Source organism: Acomys russatus, chromosome 19, assembly GCF_903995435.1.
Source record: "Acomys russatus chromosome 19, mAcoRus1.1, whole genome shotgun sequence".
NCBI lineage: Eukaryota > Metazoa > Chordata > Mammalia > Rodentia > Muridae > Acomys > Acomys russatus.
The window spans coordinates 11632170-11649953 of NC_067155.1; the positions used below are offsets into that span (position 1 = coordinate 11632170).

At 48.0% G+C, this 17784-nt stretch overlaps 1 protein-coding gene across 1 annotated transcript in view; it reads right to left on the bottom strand.

Moving 5' to 3' along the window:
* Positions 1 to 7121: 7121 nt before the first annotated feature.
* The window catches only part of Sae1 (SUMO1 activating enzyme subunit 1), a 54077-nt gene continuing 43414 nt past the window's right edge, over positions 7122 to 17784 (bottom strand). The window contains exons 7-9 of the mRNA XM_051162467.1: positions 16354 to 16498; positions 9959 to 10028; positions 7122 to 7772 (exon numbers count right to left, since the gene is read on the bottom strand). Of these exons, the coding sequence (XP_051018424.1) occupies positions 7680 to 7772; positions 9959 to 10028; positions 16354 to 16498 (308 nt within the window). The 3' untranslated portion in view covers positions 7122 to 7679. The remainder of the gene's footprint in view (positions 7773 to 9958; positions 10029 to 16353; positions 16499 to 17784) is intronic.

Sequence of the window (17784 nt, forward strand, 5' to 3'; positions counted from 1 at the left end):
TGGGACTCTTAAATTCTTTCCCCCACCCCCTTTGGTTTTTTTGAGACAGGGTTTCTCTGTGATAGCTTTGGCTGTCCTGGACTTGCTTTTGTAGACTAGGCTGGCCTTGAACTCACAGCGATCCACCTGCCTCTGCCTCCCTGAGTGCTGGGATCAAAGGTGTGTGCCACCACCATCCAGCCTGATTCTTTAAGTTCTTAAGGGACAGTCATACCAAAAGGCAAGCTAGAGGCTGGTCTGGTGGGACAGGTCTGTCATCATAGCTACTTAGAAGGCCTGAGTGACTAAGATAGACTCAGTCTCCAACTAAGTAATGGGGAGAAGGGGCAGCTGGAGAGATGGCTCAGCAGTTAAGAGCACTGGCTGCTCTTCAGGAGGACCAGAGTTCAGTTCCCACCACCTGCATGGCAATACAATCTGTAACTCAAGTTCCAGGCGATCTGACACCTTCTTGTGGACTCCATGGGGTACTAGGCATGCACACGGTATACGTTACATTCAAGGGGGGGGGGGAACAAGCACATACAATAATGAGCAAATGGGCTGGAGAGATGGCTTAGTGGTTAAGAGTACTTGCTGCTCTTCCAGAGGAACCAGGTTCAATTCTTGGCACCCACGTGACATCTCACAGCCATATAGAATGGGATCTGGTGCCCTCTTCTGGCCTGCAGTCATTCATGCAGACAGGGGCTCATATAAATAAAATAAATATAGTAGGATGATTAGGAATATCCCTTAATGATCAATGAGCCTCTGCCTAGAATCCCCCAGTGAGGGGCTGGGGGTGTGGGTCAGTGGTAGAGTCCCTGCCTAAAATCCTCCAGTGAGGGGCTGGGGGTGTGGCTCAGTGGTAGAGCCCCTGCCTAGAATCCCCGAGGGGCTGGGGGCGTGGCTCAGTGGTAGAGCCCCTGCCTAGAATCCCCCAGTGAGGGGCTGAGGGCGTGGTTCAGTGGTAGAGCCCCTGCCTAGAATCCCCCAGTGAGGGGCTGGGGGTGTGGGTCAGTGGTAGAGTCCCTGCCTAGAATCCCCCCAGTGTAAGGGGCTAGGGGTGTGGCTCAGTAGTAGAGCCCCTGCCTAGAATTCCCTCAGTGAGCGGCTGGGGGGGTGTGTGGCTCAACAGTGCACAAATCCCTGGATTCAATTGCCCATTCCACAAGTGAAAAAGGAAGGCAGGTTGAGAGAGAGGCACACAAGTTGTAGCTACACAGAGTTGGCAGCCACTGCTGTAGCCTTAAGAGGGCAAGCAAGGGTCTAATACATTGTCATTGTTTATTCCACCAGGTGAACAGTGTAATTGGTTTTTGTTTTTTGTTTTTTTGTTTTTTTTTTGGTTTTTCGAGACAGGGTTTCTCTGTGTAGCCTTGGCCATCCTGGACTCACTTTGTAGACCAGGCTGGCCTCGAACTCACAGCGATCCGCCTGCCTCTGCCTCCCGAGTGCTGGGATTAAAGGCGTGCGCCACCACGCCCGGCCCAGTGTAATTGGTTTTGTGATTTACTGTATGCATGAATGAATGAATGAATGAATGAGTGAGTGGGTGAGTGAGTGAGCAAGCTGGGGCTCATTGGTTAGGAGACAGACTCTGTCCTGGACAACATGGGCTCTAGACTGGCCATGTGATCACCCCTAGACTCCCGCACCACTACCCTAAGGCCAGGCACACTGCCAGCTCTCAATGCTGAGCACAGCCCTCAGAGGCCACCTTGAACCCTCTCCTGTAACAGCTGTGCAATGGCCACAGGGACAGGCAGATGTGCAATGCAACCCTTTCTGGGGGCCAGTGATAGTAAAGGAAGTTCAAGGGAAGAGGGTCTTCTGGAGGGCTGTGGGCCCATGAGAGAGGATTCTGATGAAACCATATCCTGCCCTCCTGGACATCTCCATTAAGTGAAGCCAGGTGTGGTGGTGCATACTTGTAATCCCAGCACTTGGGGAGGCAGAGGCAGGCGGATCGATGTGAGTCCAAGGCCAGCCTGGTCTACAAAGCGAGTCCAGGACAGCCAAGGCTACACAGAGAAACCTTGTCTCAAACAAAACAAAACAAACAAACAAACAAAAGAGCGCACACCTTTAATCCCAGCACTCAGGAGGCAGAGGCAGGCAGATTTCTGAGTTTGAGGCCAGCCTGGCCTATAGAAAGAAAGTTCCAGGACAGCCAGCACTATCACACAGAGAAACTTTGTCTCAAAAACCAAAAACAACAAAAAAAAGTTTTTTAATTTAAAAAAAAAAAAAAAAAAGAGTCCAAGTGTCATCTACACAATGGCTCACCAAGGAGTCAAGTCTAGGGCAGGATATGGAGCTTTAGTCTCAGAATTTGGAAGGCAGAGGGGTCTCCGTGAGTTTGAGGCCAGTCTGGCTTGCAAAAGTGAGTTCCAGGACAGCCAAGGCTGCTACACATACAGAGAAAGCTTGTCTTGAAAAGCCAAAAGAAAGCCGGGCGGCGGTGGCACACGCCTTTAATCCCAGTACTTGGGAGGCAGAGCCAGGTGGATTGCTGTGAGTTTGAGGCCAGCCAGGGCTACACAGAGAAACGCTGTCTCGAAAAACAAAACAAACAAAAACAGGGAAAAAAATTTGCCAAGTCTGATCTAGCCATACAAGGGAACAACACAACTCCATCACCCCTAGACAGTTCAATGGGTCTGAAAACGCTACATGAAAAGGTCAGGGCCAGCGAGGCAGCTCAGGGGGATAGAAGCTTGACACGGGGCTGGATAACCTGAGTTTGGGCTCCTGACCCATATGGTGGAAGAAGAAAACTAATACTCAAAAGTGTCTTTTTTGTTTTTGTTTCTTTTTTTGAGACAGCCTTGGCTGTCCTGGACTCACTTCGTAGACCAGGCTGGCCTCAAATTCACAGAGGTCCGCCTGCCTCTGCCTCCCCAGTGCTGGGATTAAAGACGTGCGCCACCACGCCCTGCCCAAAAAGTGTCTTCTCACCTTTACAGAAGCACTGTGCCTTTAAAACTATTGGTTTTTGTTGTTCGGGAATATGTTATAAAATTTAACTGATGTATTTTTGTAAGTATTGTTTTGTTTATTTATTATTTACTTAATTTGATTTTTCGAGGAAGGGTCTCTCTGTGTAGCCTTGGCTGTCCTGGACTCACTTTGTAGACCAGGCTGGCTTTGAACTCATAGCAGTCTGCTCCCTCTGCCTCCTGAGTGCTGGGATTAAAGGCATGTGCCACTGCGCCAGGCTCATTTTTGTTAAGTATTGTAATGGGCTGGGTTGGTGACACATGTCTGAAGTTCCAGAGCTTGGCAGGTGGGACGGGAGTAGTAGGAGGCCAACCAGGGCTATACGAGACCTTTTATTAGTTACTTCTTTGTGGATGTTGCCAAAGTACTTGCTAAGAAGCAATTTAGAAGACCACAGAGAACTTAATAGTGCTTTTTGTTCTTGGAGAGGACCTGGGTTGAGTTCCCAGCACTCACAGGGCAGTTAGTTCACAACCATCTGTAATTCCAGTTCCAGGGGATATGGCGCCCTCTGTGCACTGGACACACCTGTAGGCAAAACTCAAGAGACACTCAAAAATGAATCTTTTTTTTTTTTTTGGGAGGAGGGCAGTGTTTTGAGAGAGGGTTTCTCTGTGTAGCCCTGGTTGTTCTGGACTCCCTTTGTAGACCAGGCTGGCCTCGAACTCACAGCGATCCGCCTGCCTCTGCCTCCTGAGGGCTGGGATCAAAGGCGTGGTGCAACATTTTCTTTTTTTCTTATTTTTTTGGTTTCTTTGAAACAGTATTTGTCTGTGCAGCAGCCCAACCTGTCCTGAAGCTCACTCTACAGACCAGGCTGGCCTCAAACTCATAGAGACCCTGACTGCCTGGGCCTCCCAAGTGCTGGGATTAAAGCTTGCGTGTGCTGCTGCCACCACCACTTAGCTTTAACATACTCTTAAAACACGTTACACAAGCTGCTGATGGAGGTAGGAAAACACACTTGTGCACGGTGGTCGCATATCTACACGGGGTTGAGTCTGGGTGGAGTGTAGCCATCTGGAAAGCCTCCCCATCAACACTTAGGAGGGTGACCTCGGGGGTGGGGGTGGGGTGGGAGGAAAGTGGATACAGCCTACACATCCAAAGAGCATCTCACATTTCTCTCCAAAATCCCGCGTTCAGCCATGAGGGCAGCTGCTAGGATTATGAGTCCAACAGGCTGCAGGCTGCCTGATATACTCAAGATTTGTTGCTGTTTATTCTCTGAGAGATGAGTTCTCACTGTTTAGCTCAAGCTAACTCATGATCCTCTTGCCTCAAGAGCGGCCGGGAATACAGGCATATACCTCCACTACACTGAGCTTAAATTGAGAGGATTCTGATAACACAGAGAGTTTGTGAACCGACTATAGGTGAACTGCTGGCTGTCAATCTTGATCAAAGCTGATTCCCAGGACCCACAAGGTTGACTAAACTCACCCTGGCTACTAGAAGCTGTGGCCCAGATAAAGGTGGGCCATTTAATTAATTTAATTAAGAAGAGCCCTCCTGCCAGGCGTGGTGGTGCACGCCTGTAAATCCCAGTGCTTGGGAGAGGCAGGTGGATCTCTGTGAGTTCGAGGCCAGCTTGGTCTACAAAGTGAGTCCAGGGCAGCCAAGGCTACACAGGGAAACCCTGTCTCAAAAAACAAAACAAAACAAAAAACAAAACCAAAAACAAACAAACAAACAAAAGAATCCTTCACAGGTGTACCCAGTTGCTTGGGTACTGTTTCATTCCAGATGTAGTTGACAACGAAGACCAGCCATGACAAGCACACCCCTTGTCAACCTGACACATAATTCTTTTTTCTTTTTTAAAGATAGGGTTGCCCTGTAACCCTGGCTGTCCTGGACTTGCTTTGTAGACCAGACCGGCCTTGAACTCACAGCAATCCACCTGCCTCTGCCTCGCCTCCCCAGTGCTGGGATTAAAGGTGTGCGTCACCACTGCCCAGCGCCAATTCTATCTTTTTTTTTTCTCAATTCTTCTTATGTTTAATTCCCAAATGAAAACTATAAGTGGTCATAATCACACCTACCATAGTAATCTCCAGTGACACTGCAAAAGCATTATTGTTAGTGGGCTTTGTTTCTTCTTGATACAGGATGTCACTGTAGTTCTGGTTGTCTTGGGACTCACTATGTAGACCAAGCTGACCTCCAGAGCAATCTGACTCTGCCTCCTGAGTGCTGGGATTGAAAGCGTGGATCACTATGCTCACATGCGTTATAAATTTTATAGTTTGTTCACTGACCTAAGCAATGAGCACTGTGGCATGTAAGCCTACACACTTAAAACCCTAAGTAAAATTCCTAAAAATAGACATTAAAAAAAAAAAAAAAAGTAGGGCTGGAGAGATGGCTCAGTGGATAAGAGCACTGCCTGCTCTTTCAAAAGACCCAGGTTCAACTCCCCGTACCCACACAGCAGCTCACAACTGTCTGTAACTCCAAGATCTGACACCCCCACACCAATGCATATAAATTAAAATTAAAAAAAAATTTTTAAGTTAAAAAAAAAAAAAAAAGGAGATAGTTAGCTGAGTTGTGTTGGCACACTCCTTTAATCCCAGCACTTGGGAGGCAGAGGCTAGCTTGGCCTAGAGTGAGTTCCAAGACAGCCAGGGATACACAGAGAAACCGTGCCTGGAAAAACAAAACAAAAAGTAGATAGGTAAGCCTGAGCATGCGCTTCCTTTTGTCCTCAATGTCCTCGAACTCATGATGCTCCTGACTCCACTTCCTGGATGCTGGGTACAGGCACACGCTGCTAACTTGTCCAGCTCTGTGGGTCTATCTTCTGTGTAGCCTGTTCTCCAGCATGCTTTGCGAAGGGTGGAGGCACTGTGTGGCTTTGGGCAGCTCACCCCCGGCCCCTACTTCCTAAACTCCTCTGCCTCTAAGGATCACATCTTTTGTCCTGAAAGAGTTGCGCACCTTCCAGAGATTCTACAAACTATCCTTTACTGACAACTTTTTCAGATACTGAAGAATATCCACTTCTGTAACGCACTTGTAATTTGGAGGTGCTCGGAATTTGAAATCTTAGTGACATTTCTTGCCTGGGGCTGGCAGCTTCTAGATTCCCCAGGGGCCCTCTCGGTGACTCCATCTGTGATCTAGAGGTACAAGCTGAGAAGTTTCTTTCATGTAAGTTCAGGAGTATCTGCTCCCCCTTGTGACCAAGGCTTCACACTGCAATCACAATGGTGTCTTTGGCCCTTTCATACCCCATGAAATTCACAGCTGTACTAATGGCAAACAGAAAGGGAGTCCGCGAGAACAGGGTCCCGATGGCACCTGGGACAGATATGGGGCAGGGACTGTGTGTTTTACACCAACCAGAGCACAAAGGGCTAAGCAGTGGAGCTGATGGTACTGCAGAGAAAGCCCTGTCTTAATGAGCCATAGGATTCTGCTCTCCACGTCCCCAACTCCCAGCATAGCAGGGCTGGCTTTGAACCTGTAATCTTCCTGTCTCAACCTCCCAGAGGCTCACGACAGGAGTGTGCTACCACATCTGGCTCACAGTGCCACACATCATATAGTTAAGTACCGGGTTAGGCCCATGGGCTCTCAGCCTGTGCCACTGAGGGCAGCCGCCACATTGCTGAGACCCTCAGCACACAGAAGTCTAAGCATCAGTGTCCTGTGCGTGCAACCGAACTGCTGCATTATCAAAAGGATGAAGGAAACAAGATGGTGGGACTGGACACAGCACCAACTTATTATTTTGAGACTTAGCTTCTCTGTGTAGCCCTGGCTGTCCTGGACTGGCTTTGTAGACCAGGCTGGCCCCAAAACTCACAGAGATGCCTCTGCCTTGCTCCCCACCTCAATGCTGGATCACAGGCATGTGCTACCTGGCCTACTTGGCCCACCTGGCCCGGCTCACAGCAGGGACTTTTGAAGCATGTGTGGGCGTGAGAGCCTTTGGGTTTGGGGAACAGGGGAGGCCAGCCAACCACAAGTTTCTAAAATAGAGGAGACAGACAAGCTTGAGACAAAGTCATTTTATTTCTTTCTCACTGAACAATCAAGGGAATCTATCAACTAGAAAAAACAAGCTGCCCCACAATTCCAGAAGATGAAACCAATTAGGCCCTCCCTGAAGGGGACCTGAACCCAAGATGAGGAACAGGGAGAGTGTAGCCCCACCCTAACTCTGGACTATACCTCTTATATTTTGAGACAGGTTCTTGGTATATTTTGTAGGTCAGCTTGGCCTTAAAATTTATAGCAATCCTCCTGCCCCTGGCATTCAATCTACCTTTTAGAGATAAACTGTTAGGGCTGAAAGATGGCTCAGCAATTCAAGGTTAAACTCATAGGCTCACAAAAGACCAAAGCTGACTAATCCCACTAAGGTGTAATTTGCAGGACAACAGTCTCAGGCCTCTAGGGAGAAGCACAGGCCTACTGGATTCTCAGGCTCTGCTCCTCTTTGCGGACCTTTGGGAAGGAGTAAGTCCAAAAGGTGACAAGAAGCTCTGACGTCATGAAGAGGGATGCTCTTCCAGGCACTGCCAGTTCCCAGTGACAGCACAAGGGAGCAACGCCAGAGGGGTCTTATGTGGGTTTTCATGCTCAGGGAGCCAGCAGGTCCCTGACTGATGCTAAGAAAATATTTGCCGTGCCTTCTTGGGAAGAGGACAGGTGACACAGTGGACTTGCACACACCTCAAGGCTCACTTGGGACCAAGGCACTCCACAATTCCACTTCCCTTCATGCCATCAAAGAAGAAGAAGTTGTTGTGAGGAGGGTCCCGTTGAGACAAGGCCTGGGGAGAAACAAAAGGGCTCAGTGTCAGAACTGGGTCCTGCAAGTCGTCCTGACCGCCCCCCCCTCACATACACGTTAAAATAACAAGATAAAGGTAGTTCAACAGCCACAGTGGTTGCATTCAGATCTTGTGAGTTTAATGCCACTAGGTCTACCTAGTGCAGACAGAGCTACATCGTGGACTGTGCTCAAACAAATTAAAGCAATCATACATAAGCAGCCCAGAGCAGTGTCCTTAACTGGGGCTGTCCGGAAACAGTTCTGATCACCATCCCTTTCTTACCCTGCCTCCATACATTCTCAGTAACAGGAGCTGTTGTCATCCATGGGGGTAGAGCACTGTCTATGGAGATGAACCGAGTCTTTCCCCTTTATGGCTGTGCTGGCCTTGGTCTCCTGGGCTCCCTGCATCAGCGTTCCAGCTTCCTGGACAGCTTGAAGTGCAGGTGCAGGCCTGACTCAGGGTTTAATATAGGGTCTCCTGTGGCTGCTGCTTTCACTATTGCCTCTACCACTGTGGGCAGAAAGTCATGGACCACAGGGATGACGGAAGCCTAAAGCTGCCAGGACACTGACTGCTAGGACGCAAGGAAGGAAGGAAGGAAGGAAGGAAGGAAGGGAGGGAGGGAGGGAGGGAGGGAGGGAGGGAGGGAGGGAGGGAAAGCTGATCTGCAGGACTTTGACACTAACTCCTCCCACGTACTTTTTATAGGTGCTCAGAGAGAGAGGGCCTCAGATGCAGGCCCTCCTGCCAGCTGGTTGAAGTGTGGTAAGCAGAGGAAGTGGAGGGAATGAAGGGACAAGGCACAGGGTGAACATGGGGCAAAAGGTAAAGGGCTTCCCGAGCAAGATGGGGTACGAGATTCCAAACACACCCAGCAACCAAGAATGTAGAGTGCTCTGGCTGTCTGGGGTAAACAGAAACAAGATGCTGAGCAACAGCTGTGCCCAGCAGGCAGGAAGGAGGGGGCAGCATTAAGACAGGGATGTGTAGAAGCCATCATCAACAATGGTTCCAGGCCACCTGCCCCAACTTCTACTCCCCACCCCTGACCCAGGACAAACAGTGCCATGCCAGTCTCTGGGCGGCTGTTGTTAGGGTGACATCTGTAGGATAACATCTGAAGAGACTCTATCTAGGCTCTCCTGTGTCTATAGCCCCTCCTGCCTACAGTGTATTAGGGCGGGCGACTTGGGCAAATGAGTTTAGTCCAGAGAGCCAGGCAGCAAAGAGTCAAAAAGAGCTAACAAGATGGTGAAGCTACAGAATTCAGCCGAGAACCTCTAGACAGCAACTCAAAAGACTCCAAGTCAAAGCAGCAAGAACTCGCATCTCTATACATTGTCCTCCTTGGTCTGAACTTTACTTGTAGAGACATGGCTGGCCAGTCAGGCACGTCTCCATCCACAACAGACATGGACGAGAGACCATGACCGAGGCTTGTGCAGGGAAGAGCTGCTATGGTGGTTTATGTTTGTTTGGTTTTTCAAGACAGGGTTTCTCTGTGTAGCCTTGGCTGTCCTGGACTCACTCTGTAGACCAGGCTGGCCTCAAACTCACAGCCATCCGCCTGCCTTTATTTCCCGAGTGCTGGGATTAAAGGCGTGCACGACCACCGCCCAGCTAGGCGGCTCATGTTTGTAGCCCCAGTACTGAGGGGGCTGTGGCAGGACTGCTGAGAGTTCTAGTAGGCCAGCTAGGGTTACAGACTGAGATCCCATCTCAAAAAAACTAATGTGTCTGGGGACTGAACCCAAGGGCCTCGGAGGGTGGTAAATACACTCTTCACCACTGAGCTACACCCCAGCCCTGTATAAGACAAATTTAACAAAGTTTGGCAAGTATCGAAGTCTCCAAAGGAAATAAAATATACATCAAAGTTTGCCATAGCCTTAGCAAACTACTTCCCAGACCTAGTCCTCTTCTTTATGGCATTACCTGTCCTTAAGAGGAGGTCACAGGTCACTGTAGAGCTTATGCGGCTGCTGGCAGAGCATGTGCCCCACTATGACTGATGCAGGTTAAGCCCACAGGTGTTGAGTCTCTTAGATGGAAATCGTAATCTACAGCTGGAAGAGCAGAGAAAGTGGCAACCATCGGAGGCCATTAGTTGGCCGGCCTAGGTACAAAGCCTGAGAGAGCAGGCAGGTCTGAGCCAGCCTCTGGCTCCACGATGACTTTACCTTTACAACTTCCTGTGCCAAGATCCCTCCGACCACAGCACATACTGGTGCCATCTCAGAGAAGCAGTACCTAGAAGACAGACAAGTCAAACTCAGCAGCAGCCCAGGAAGGTAGAGGGCTGCGAGCCAGCCAGGGGCTTCCTGTATTAAAGTCCTAGCCAGAGGCAATGCCAAAGCTGGCATCCAGGCGTGGAAATTAAATTTGACCCCAGGGGCTCCTAAGAGGGTGGGGGAGACCTTCAACTTTGGAAAGCATGAATTCCTTCACACGATTCTTTTATACTTATTTATTTATTTAAGTTCAAGGAAAGACTATATCTGTGCTTCCTAAAAATAAGGTCCTACAAATACCAGATGTGTGAGTGCCCCGGCACATTCTCGCAATTCTCTCAGCACACGGGCAGTGGGTTTTTCTGTATACTATTCCCAGAACCATGGGTAAGCAGGCTGTGTTACATGCAGGATGATAGGAAACGCGTACAGCACAAAGTCTGCACAACTCTCATATGATGCAGTTCCTTCCTTCTAACCTGGCGGGGTGCTCAGAGGACACATCTCAGCAATCACTCTCCTAGGGTTCAAAACACTTTCAACCACAGGCTCCCAAAGGAATCTGCCTGGTTACGTCCCAGCCCAAGACAGAAGGGTTAGTCAGAGGAGCAAACTGGGGCATCAGGCCACCCTGGCCCTCCCACACAGGCACACATGCCTTCTAGACATTTCTAGACCACTCACACACACATAATTTAAACCCAACTACCAATACGCATTTTTCAATCTGGCAAGCCAATTGTAGGTATTTAAGCTGCTATCATGGAACCAAGCACTAACCATCTATCTTTTTTTTTTTTGGGGGGGGGGGGGTTTGAGTCAGGGTCTCTCTGTGGAGCCTTGGCTGCCCTGGACTCGCTTTGTAGACCAGGTTGGCCTTGAACTCACAGCAATCCGCCTGCCTCTGCCTCCTGAGTGCTGGGATTAAAGGTGTGCCCCACCTCGTTTGGCAAACATCCATCTTGATACTGAGCTCTGGACACCTCTTAAAAGGACTGTGTATGTACTGCCAAAATATATTCCTGAAGGGCTTGTTGCCAATTAAAGACCTCCATGGCACATGGCACACAGAACATAACAAAGTAAACCCTGATGACCAGGTACGTAGCAATGTTCCTTTTATCACAAAGCAAAACAAAACACAAGACTTAGGTGGCTCAAGGTGGCACCAAACTTGGAATCCTCCTGCTTCAGCCTCACGAGAGCTAGGGCTAGAAAGTGAGTACTACTACCACTACCAGTTTTTTCATTTGTTTTTGTGATGCTGGAGACTAACGGTGCTCTACCCTTTGTCATTTTTTACTTTTTGAGGCAGGATCTCTCACTAAACTGCCCAACCTGGCCTTGAACTTGCAATCTTCCTGCCTTTATCTGCTGAGCAACTGATGTCATAGGATATGTGATGCTTGTTAAACAAAACAAACCAATCACGCACCTACCTCCTCCATAGTACTTTGCTTTTTCTCTTCCTCAAAAAGCATATTGTTTCAGGCTATGTATGGTAACACATGTCTAGGGAGGCAGAGGCAGGTGGATCTCTGAGTTCCAGGACAGCCAGGGCTGCAAAGAGAGCAGTTTAATCCCAGTACCCATATGAAAGCTGCAGTGGAAGCAAAGCGGTGCCTTAGGGTTTTCTGACCAGCTGGTCTGGCCAACCAGCAAGCTTCATGTTCAGTGAGAGACCCCGTCTTAGAAACATACGGTGAAGAACAGAGAGAAAGACGCCCCAATTCAACCTCTGGTCTCCACAGCCACATGAAAACACATGTATGGGCACCTACCACAGACACACAAACCTGTCAGCTCTCAGTGGTACAGCATGTGTTTAGTGTATGTGAACCCTTTGTTAATTTCCAGAACCAAAAAGCAAAACAAATCAAAACCAAAAATAAACCCAAAAGAACAAAAGCAAATAGAAGCATAAACATCCCAGAGAGGTCACAAAGGATAGTATGGGCAGGTTTGCTTTCTCTAGAGTCCTAGGTAGCCTTGAATTCATGGCAACGCTCTTCCCGCTGCCTGGAAAGTGACGTGATGACAGGCAGATGCTGAGATGCCCAGCTCCAAAGACAAACAGCACACCATTCCCCTTCAGGAGGGCAGTCAGCCAGCATGCACTAGAGCTGCTGGGAGCTGGGAGCTGGGAGCAATAGAATAGGGAGTCAGTGATGATGGTTGTGCAAGTGAGAACAAAATCAATTCCAAGGTATGGCATACTAAAAAATGGCTAAAATGGGATTAAAGAACTTGCTGCTTTTCTAGAGGACTTGGGTTCAATTCCCAGCACTACACAATGGCTTATAACCAGTTACACCCCAGTTCCAGGCCATCCGACATCCTTTTCTGGCCTGTGTGCTCCTGTATGCACATGGTGCAGACATACACGCAGGAAAAACATCCCCACTCATGAAGATAAAAAATAAATAAATGGGGGGGGGGGAGGAATGGGAGGATACAAGGGATGGGATAAACATTGAGATGTAACAAGAATAAATAAATAAATAAATAAATAAATAAATTAATAAATTAATTAAAATTTAAAAAAAAAAAAAAAAAAGAAGAAGACGACTAAAACAAAACATAGAGTGAGGACCAGCTAGACAACTCAGTAGATAAAGAACAAACCTGGCAATCCTGAGTGCCACCTCTGGAACCCATGTAAAGGTGGAAGGAGAGCTCACTCCACAGGTGTCTTCTGACTTTAAGACATACTATGGCGCCGGGCATGGTGGCGCACGCCTTTAATCCCAGCACTCGGGAGGCAGAGGCAGGTGGATCGCTGTGAGTTCGAGGCCAGCCTGGTCTACAAAGTGAGTCCAGGACAGCCAAGGCTACACAGAGAGACCCTGTCTCGAAAAACAAAAAAAAAAAAAAAAAAAGACATACTATGGCACATGCACCCCACCCTCCCATCACCACACACTAACACACCTGAAATAAAATGTTAAAACGGGGCTGGAGAGATGGCTCAGTGGTTAAGAGCGCCACCTGCTCTTCCAAAGGCCCTGAGTTCAATTCCCAGCAACCACATGGTGGCTCATAACCATCTGTAATGTGATATGACGGCCTCTTCTGGCTTGCAGGAGTACATGCAAGCAGAGCACTGTACACATAACAATAAATTTTTTAAAATGTTAAAATGACCAAATTAGAAAATATTATTTATTAATTTTACCTGCTCATTTACACCTTTATGTAGTATGTATGGATTGCCACAGCATTGAGTGGAGGTCAGAAGACAACCTGTAGAAGTTGGGTTTCTTCTTTCACCAAGCGGCCCTTGGGACTGAACTCAGGTTGACAGGACTGGTAGCAAGCGCTATTCCCCACAGCCATCTTCCCAGCCTCTTAAGATAGCTACTTTTGCCAGGTGTGGTGGTAGGCAGGTTGCTGTGAGTTCTAGGCCAGCCTGGTCTACAAATTGAGTCCAGGACAGCCAAGACTAACAGAGAGACCCTGTCTCGAAAAACCAATACGTAAATAAAAAGCTAGCTACTTTTGTTTTGTTTTGGTTTTTTTTGAGACAGGGTTTCTCTGTGTAGCCCTCGCTGTATTGGACTCACAGAGATCCACCTGTCTCTGCCTCTCTGAGTGCTGGGACTACAGGCGTGCACCACCACACCTGGCTAAGATGGGTGGTTTGTCATGTATATTTTAACTATAAATTGGTTTTGAGATAGGCTATTATATAACCTAGGCTAGCTCCAAATATACTACATAGTAGAAGATGGCTCTGTAGTCCTAGTGCTTCTGCCTTGGCCCTTTAGACTGCTAGTTTTTTTTTTATTTTATTTTTCTCTTTAAGACAGGGTTTCTCTATGCAACCCTGGCTGTCCTGGACTTGCTTTGTAGACAAGGTTGACCTGGAACTCACAGAGATCTCTGCATGACTCTGCCTCCCAAGTGCTAGAATTAAAGGTGTGTGCCACCGTACCCGGCTTAGACTGCTAATTTTGAAAAATGCAATATAAACTATTTTACACATAAAGTTAGAAATCTTTATGAAATTCTGACACTATAAACACACCCTAATAAAGTAAAGGAAGGTCAAGTTAATAGCTATGCATAAAGGCAGGACAACAGTTTGATGTACAAGTAACATAGTTTTGTTTAGTATAATAAATAGGCCGAGACGGGCGTGGTGGCGCACGCCTTTAATCCCAGCACTCGGGAGGCAGAGGCAGGTGGATCGCTGTGAGTTCGAGGCCAGCCTGGTCTACAAAGTGAGTCCAGGATGGCCAAGGCTACACAGAGAAACCCTGTCTCGAAAAACCAAAAATAAATAAATAAATAAATAAATAAATAAATAGGCCATATGGTATACTGCAAAGAGGCAAATGAAGAGTATTCATTATGATACTTAAACAGTAGAAATAAATAATAATATGATAATAAAATAATAAAATCTGTGAGCCCAGCCCCAGAGATGTTAGCAGCATCTGAAACAGGCCGTCGTTTCTCATCATCAAAAAAGCAATAAGGCTCTTCAAAGAGAGAGCACTCAGAAGACGAAGGTGAGCGGCACAGGCCACTGTCAGATGAAGACGGGCAGCAGCTCAAGCACAGCTGTCCCTGCTCAGCAGCAGCATGAAGCAATTTGTAAGGGGTAGCTCAGCTGTGAGCTAGAGACTCATTTCCTCGCCTGCATCCCTATCTTATCCCCTGGCCTGCCAGCAGACAGGCTTCAAGAGGCCTCTGAATACCTCTTACTTAGAAGGCAATAGGAGAAGCGGCTGAGCACACAGAACCTAGGCAGGGATGTTGTTTCTATAGGGGGTAGGAGGGAAGAGCCAGCCAGTAGCTCATTAGGCTGTGTGTGCCTGCTCCTTCTGGGAGGTAAGGCCTCTAACGCTGTTCCCTGGTGAGGCAGAACTAGCCAGTTCATCACCCTAAATGTCTGAATCAGTCACTTGGCTGCATGTTCATGACCCTGCATCGCACTTACCACTGGCCGCCTGGGAGGCTCTGTTGGAGGGAAGCTCACTGGGACTGAGTGCACCTCAAGGTCTGGTCCTCCCCACAGTAAGAACTGAGCACCAAGCTTCTGGTGCTGCTGCTCTTACAGAGCCACTCGTACTGAAGTATGTCCAAGATTGCTTCCTAGTGGTGCAGGGCACCCTTTTAGTTCATGGCTGCACAGGGAGTAAAAGGTCAGTGGTGCTGTGCTCCTCCTATGCGGGTGATGCTAGTTAGTGGTGGGGATATGCAGAGTTCAAGAAGACAGAAGGCACTAGGGAGAAAGAACTCTCTGGACAACAGCATGGCTGATGAAAGCAGTGTGGGCTACTGTGCTGATGACATCTGTGATGGCACCACAACTGTTACTGACATAAACTTGGGCAGAGCCAGGCATTGTGGGATACACCTGTCATCTAAGCACTCACAAAGCCACATCTCAAAAGAGAGTAACAATGACATGAAAATACTGTGGGGTATGTGACTAGCATCTCTATGGATCTATTTCTTCATTTATATAATGGGGGAATAATCTACAATCAAGAGACCTCTATGACAAACATAGCCAAGCAGAAAGACCCCATGCATGACACAGCTCAGCATGGGACTAGTCACTTCACTTCTCTGAGCTTCTCTGTTCACCTACGAACTACACTGCTTTGAGGACTAAGGCAGACCATAAGCCTGAGCAACTGCCCTGCTGCCTGTTGTTGAGAGCTGCTCAGAAATTGCAGCAAATAAACTGTGCTTCATAATCCATAGGGCTACATACAGCCTGGAGGCTTAGTGATGGGTGGAACTAAGTGTGCCCAAGATGGCAGAGCTGCCTGGAAGGAACTCAGGCCACTTGTCTACAACACCTCAAACCTGACTGTGAGAGCAGGAGTCTGGATGATCTAAATATCAAATGATAAAGCTACAGGAAGGCTTCTAATGGCTGACACATATCCACCAAGTGACTAATCCCATCTTTACACCCTGCAGCTCAGTCTGGACAGGGTATTGTGACAACAAGACACACTGCAGCATTACACAGCTAAAGCTGAACACAGGGACAGCAAGAAGGGGACCGTGCAAAGGCCCACATGCTGGCATTCTCCACCCTTTGGCAGTTGAGGAAATCATGCACTGACCCATGAATGTCTCACACATGACGATGGAAGAACAGAAAGGTCCAGAACATGTTAACAGACCACACATCACCTTAAATTTCACACCACATGAAAACCAAAACCTACAAGTCTTCATTTCTCTTGTAGTTCTGGTTACAGCACTGGCAGGAGGTAGTTTATGCAGCTGGCAAATGTGGCACAGGAGTCCCCTTTGAGATTCTGGGTCTCCATAAAGACAAACACCCCAAACAGATGTCTATGTGTTCAGATACCAACCTGACAAAGTCATCGGGGAGCAGGTCGGGGCTGACGCCCAGCGAGTCAAGCACATCGTTGCGTATCTGCGATAGCAGCGCTGCATCCTCATTGTAGCTATCACAACTAGGATCTCGCCCTTTATCTGTGCGGAATTTCAGCAGCACTGGGCAAGAAGGAAAGAAAGGTTAGAGCGCTCTTCTTTTTTTTGAGACAGGGTTTCTCTGTGTAGCCTTGGCTGTCCTGGAACTCACTTTGTAGACCAGGCTGGTCTCAAACTCACAGTGATCAGCCTGCCTCTGATTCCCGAGTGCTGGAATTATAGGCGTGCTCTTTTTACAATGATCTCATTTCAAACTCTCAAACAATAAAAACCCCAAAAAATCCTTTTCTCTTCTCACCTATAGTAAGTAATACATTAATCAAAATATAGGTCAAGTGAAAGGTAATATACTTTTCATCTAGCCAACAAGCATAGTCAAAAAGGCAATTATAGAATACAATAACTAAATTTTCTGCGACAAGTCCCCAGAAAGAAAAATAGGGTCTGACCTGCTACAGATTAAAGTCAAGTAAGACTTTCTTGAGGAGGCAACAAGTGAAATGTATGTGGGCAGAAGAGGCCAAGAAGAAAAGGGCCTGCTACATACGACCTGGAAGAGAGGCCAGGGTGGGAGGCCTGCACTCTAGAGGCTGCTTCAGCCAGAAAGGCCGGTCAAATACTCACTCACCAGACAGGCAGCTTACTGCAAACAAACCTCTCCTAATACAAGAACAATGCTAGCTTCCAGGAACCAAGGAAGCACTACTGGGTGGATCTTGATGTCTGCATCTGTGAAGCTTGCTGCCGGGGCAACAGTTATGACAATAAATTCACAAAGCCAATGGGATTCCCCTGAAGTCTGAGTGAAGTTTGGAAGTGGGTTACAAGTGTTCCAAGAAAAATCACAAACCAGAAGAGCCCAGACAGAAGTGGGGGGGAGGGGGAAGCATGATTTCTGGGGTGTCTCTGCTAAACAAAATGCCAAGCCTCTATTTCTCTGACAATTATTACATGTTAATGTAAGGTCTGTGTATGGAAAACTTTAAAAAGCAAAAAAACAAGCAAAAAGCTTCCTCAGGGTACTGTCTGCAGTCTGGGATGCTAGCTTCTCTAAGGGCATTGCTGGACCCCTTAGTGCTATTTGAGCACTTGACAAGCTAGGGGCCAGCTGCCAACGCACTGCCATCACGTGAGCTTGGCTTCTAACTGCACACCAGATGTGCAGTGAATGAAGGCACCAGAGTTGGCATCTGGGGACTGGCTGGAGTGGCAGCTGCTCCCTGTACTGCAGAAAGTCTCTTCCCCAATGTTCCATGGAAACAGGGAGACCGAGACAGTCTAGTCAGAGCAGTTTTCTGGGTGGCCCATGTACAATGTCAGTGACTCCTAAGAAGACAGGGTGTTGACCC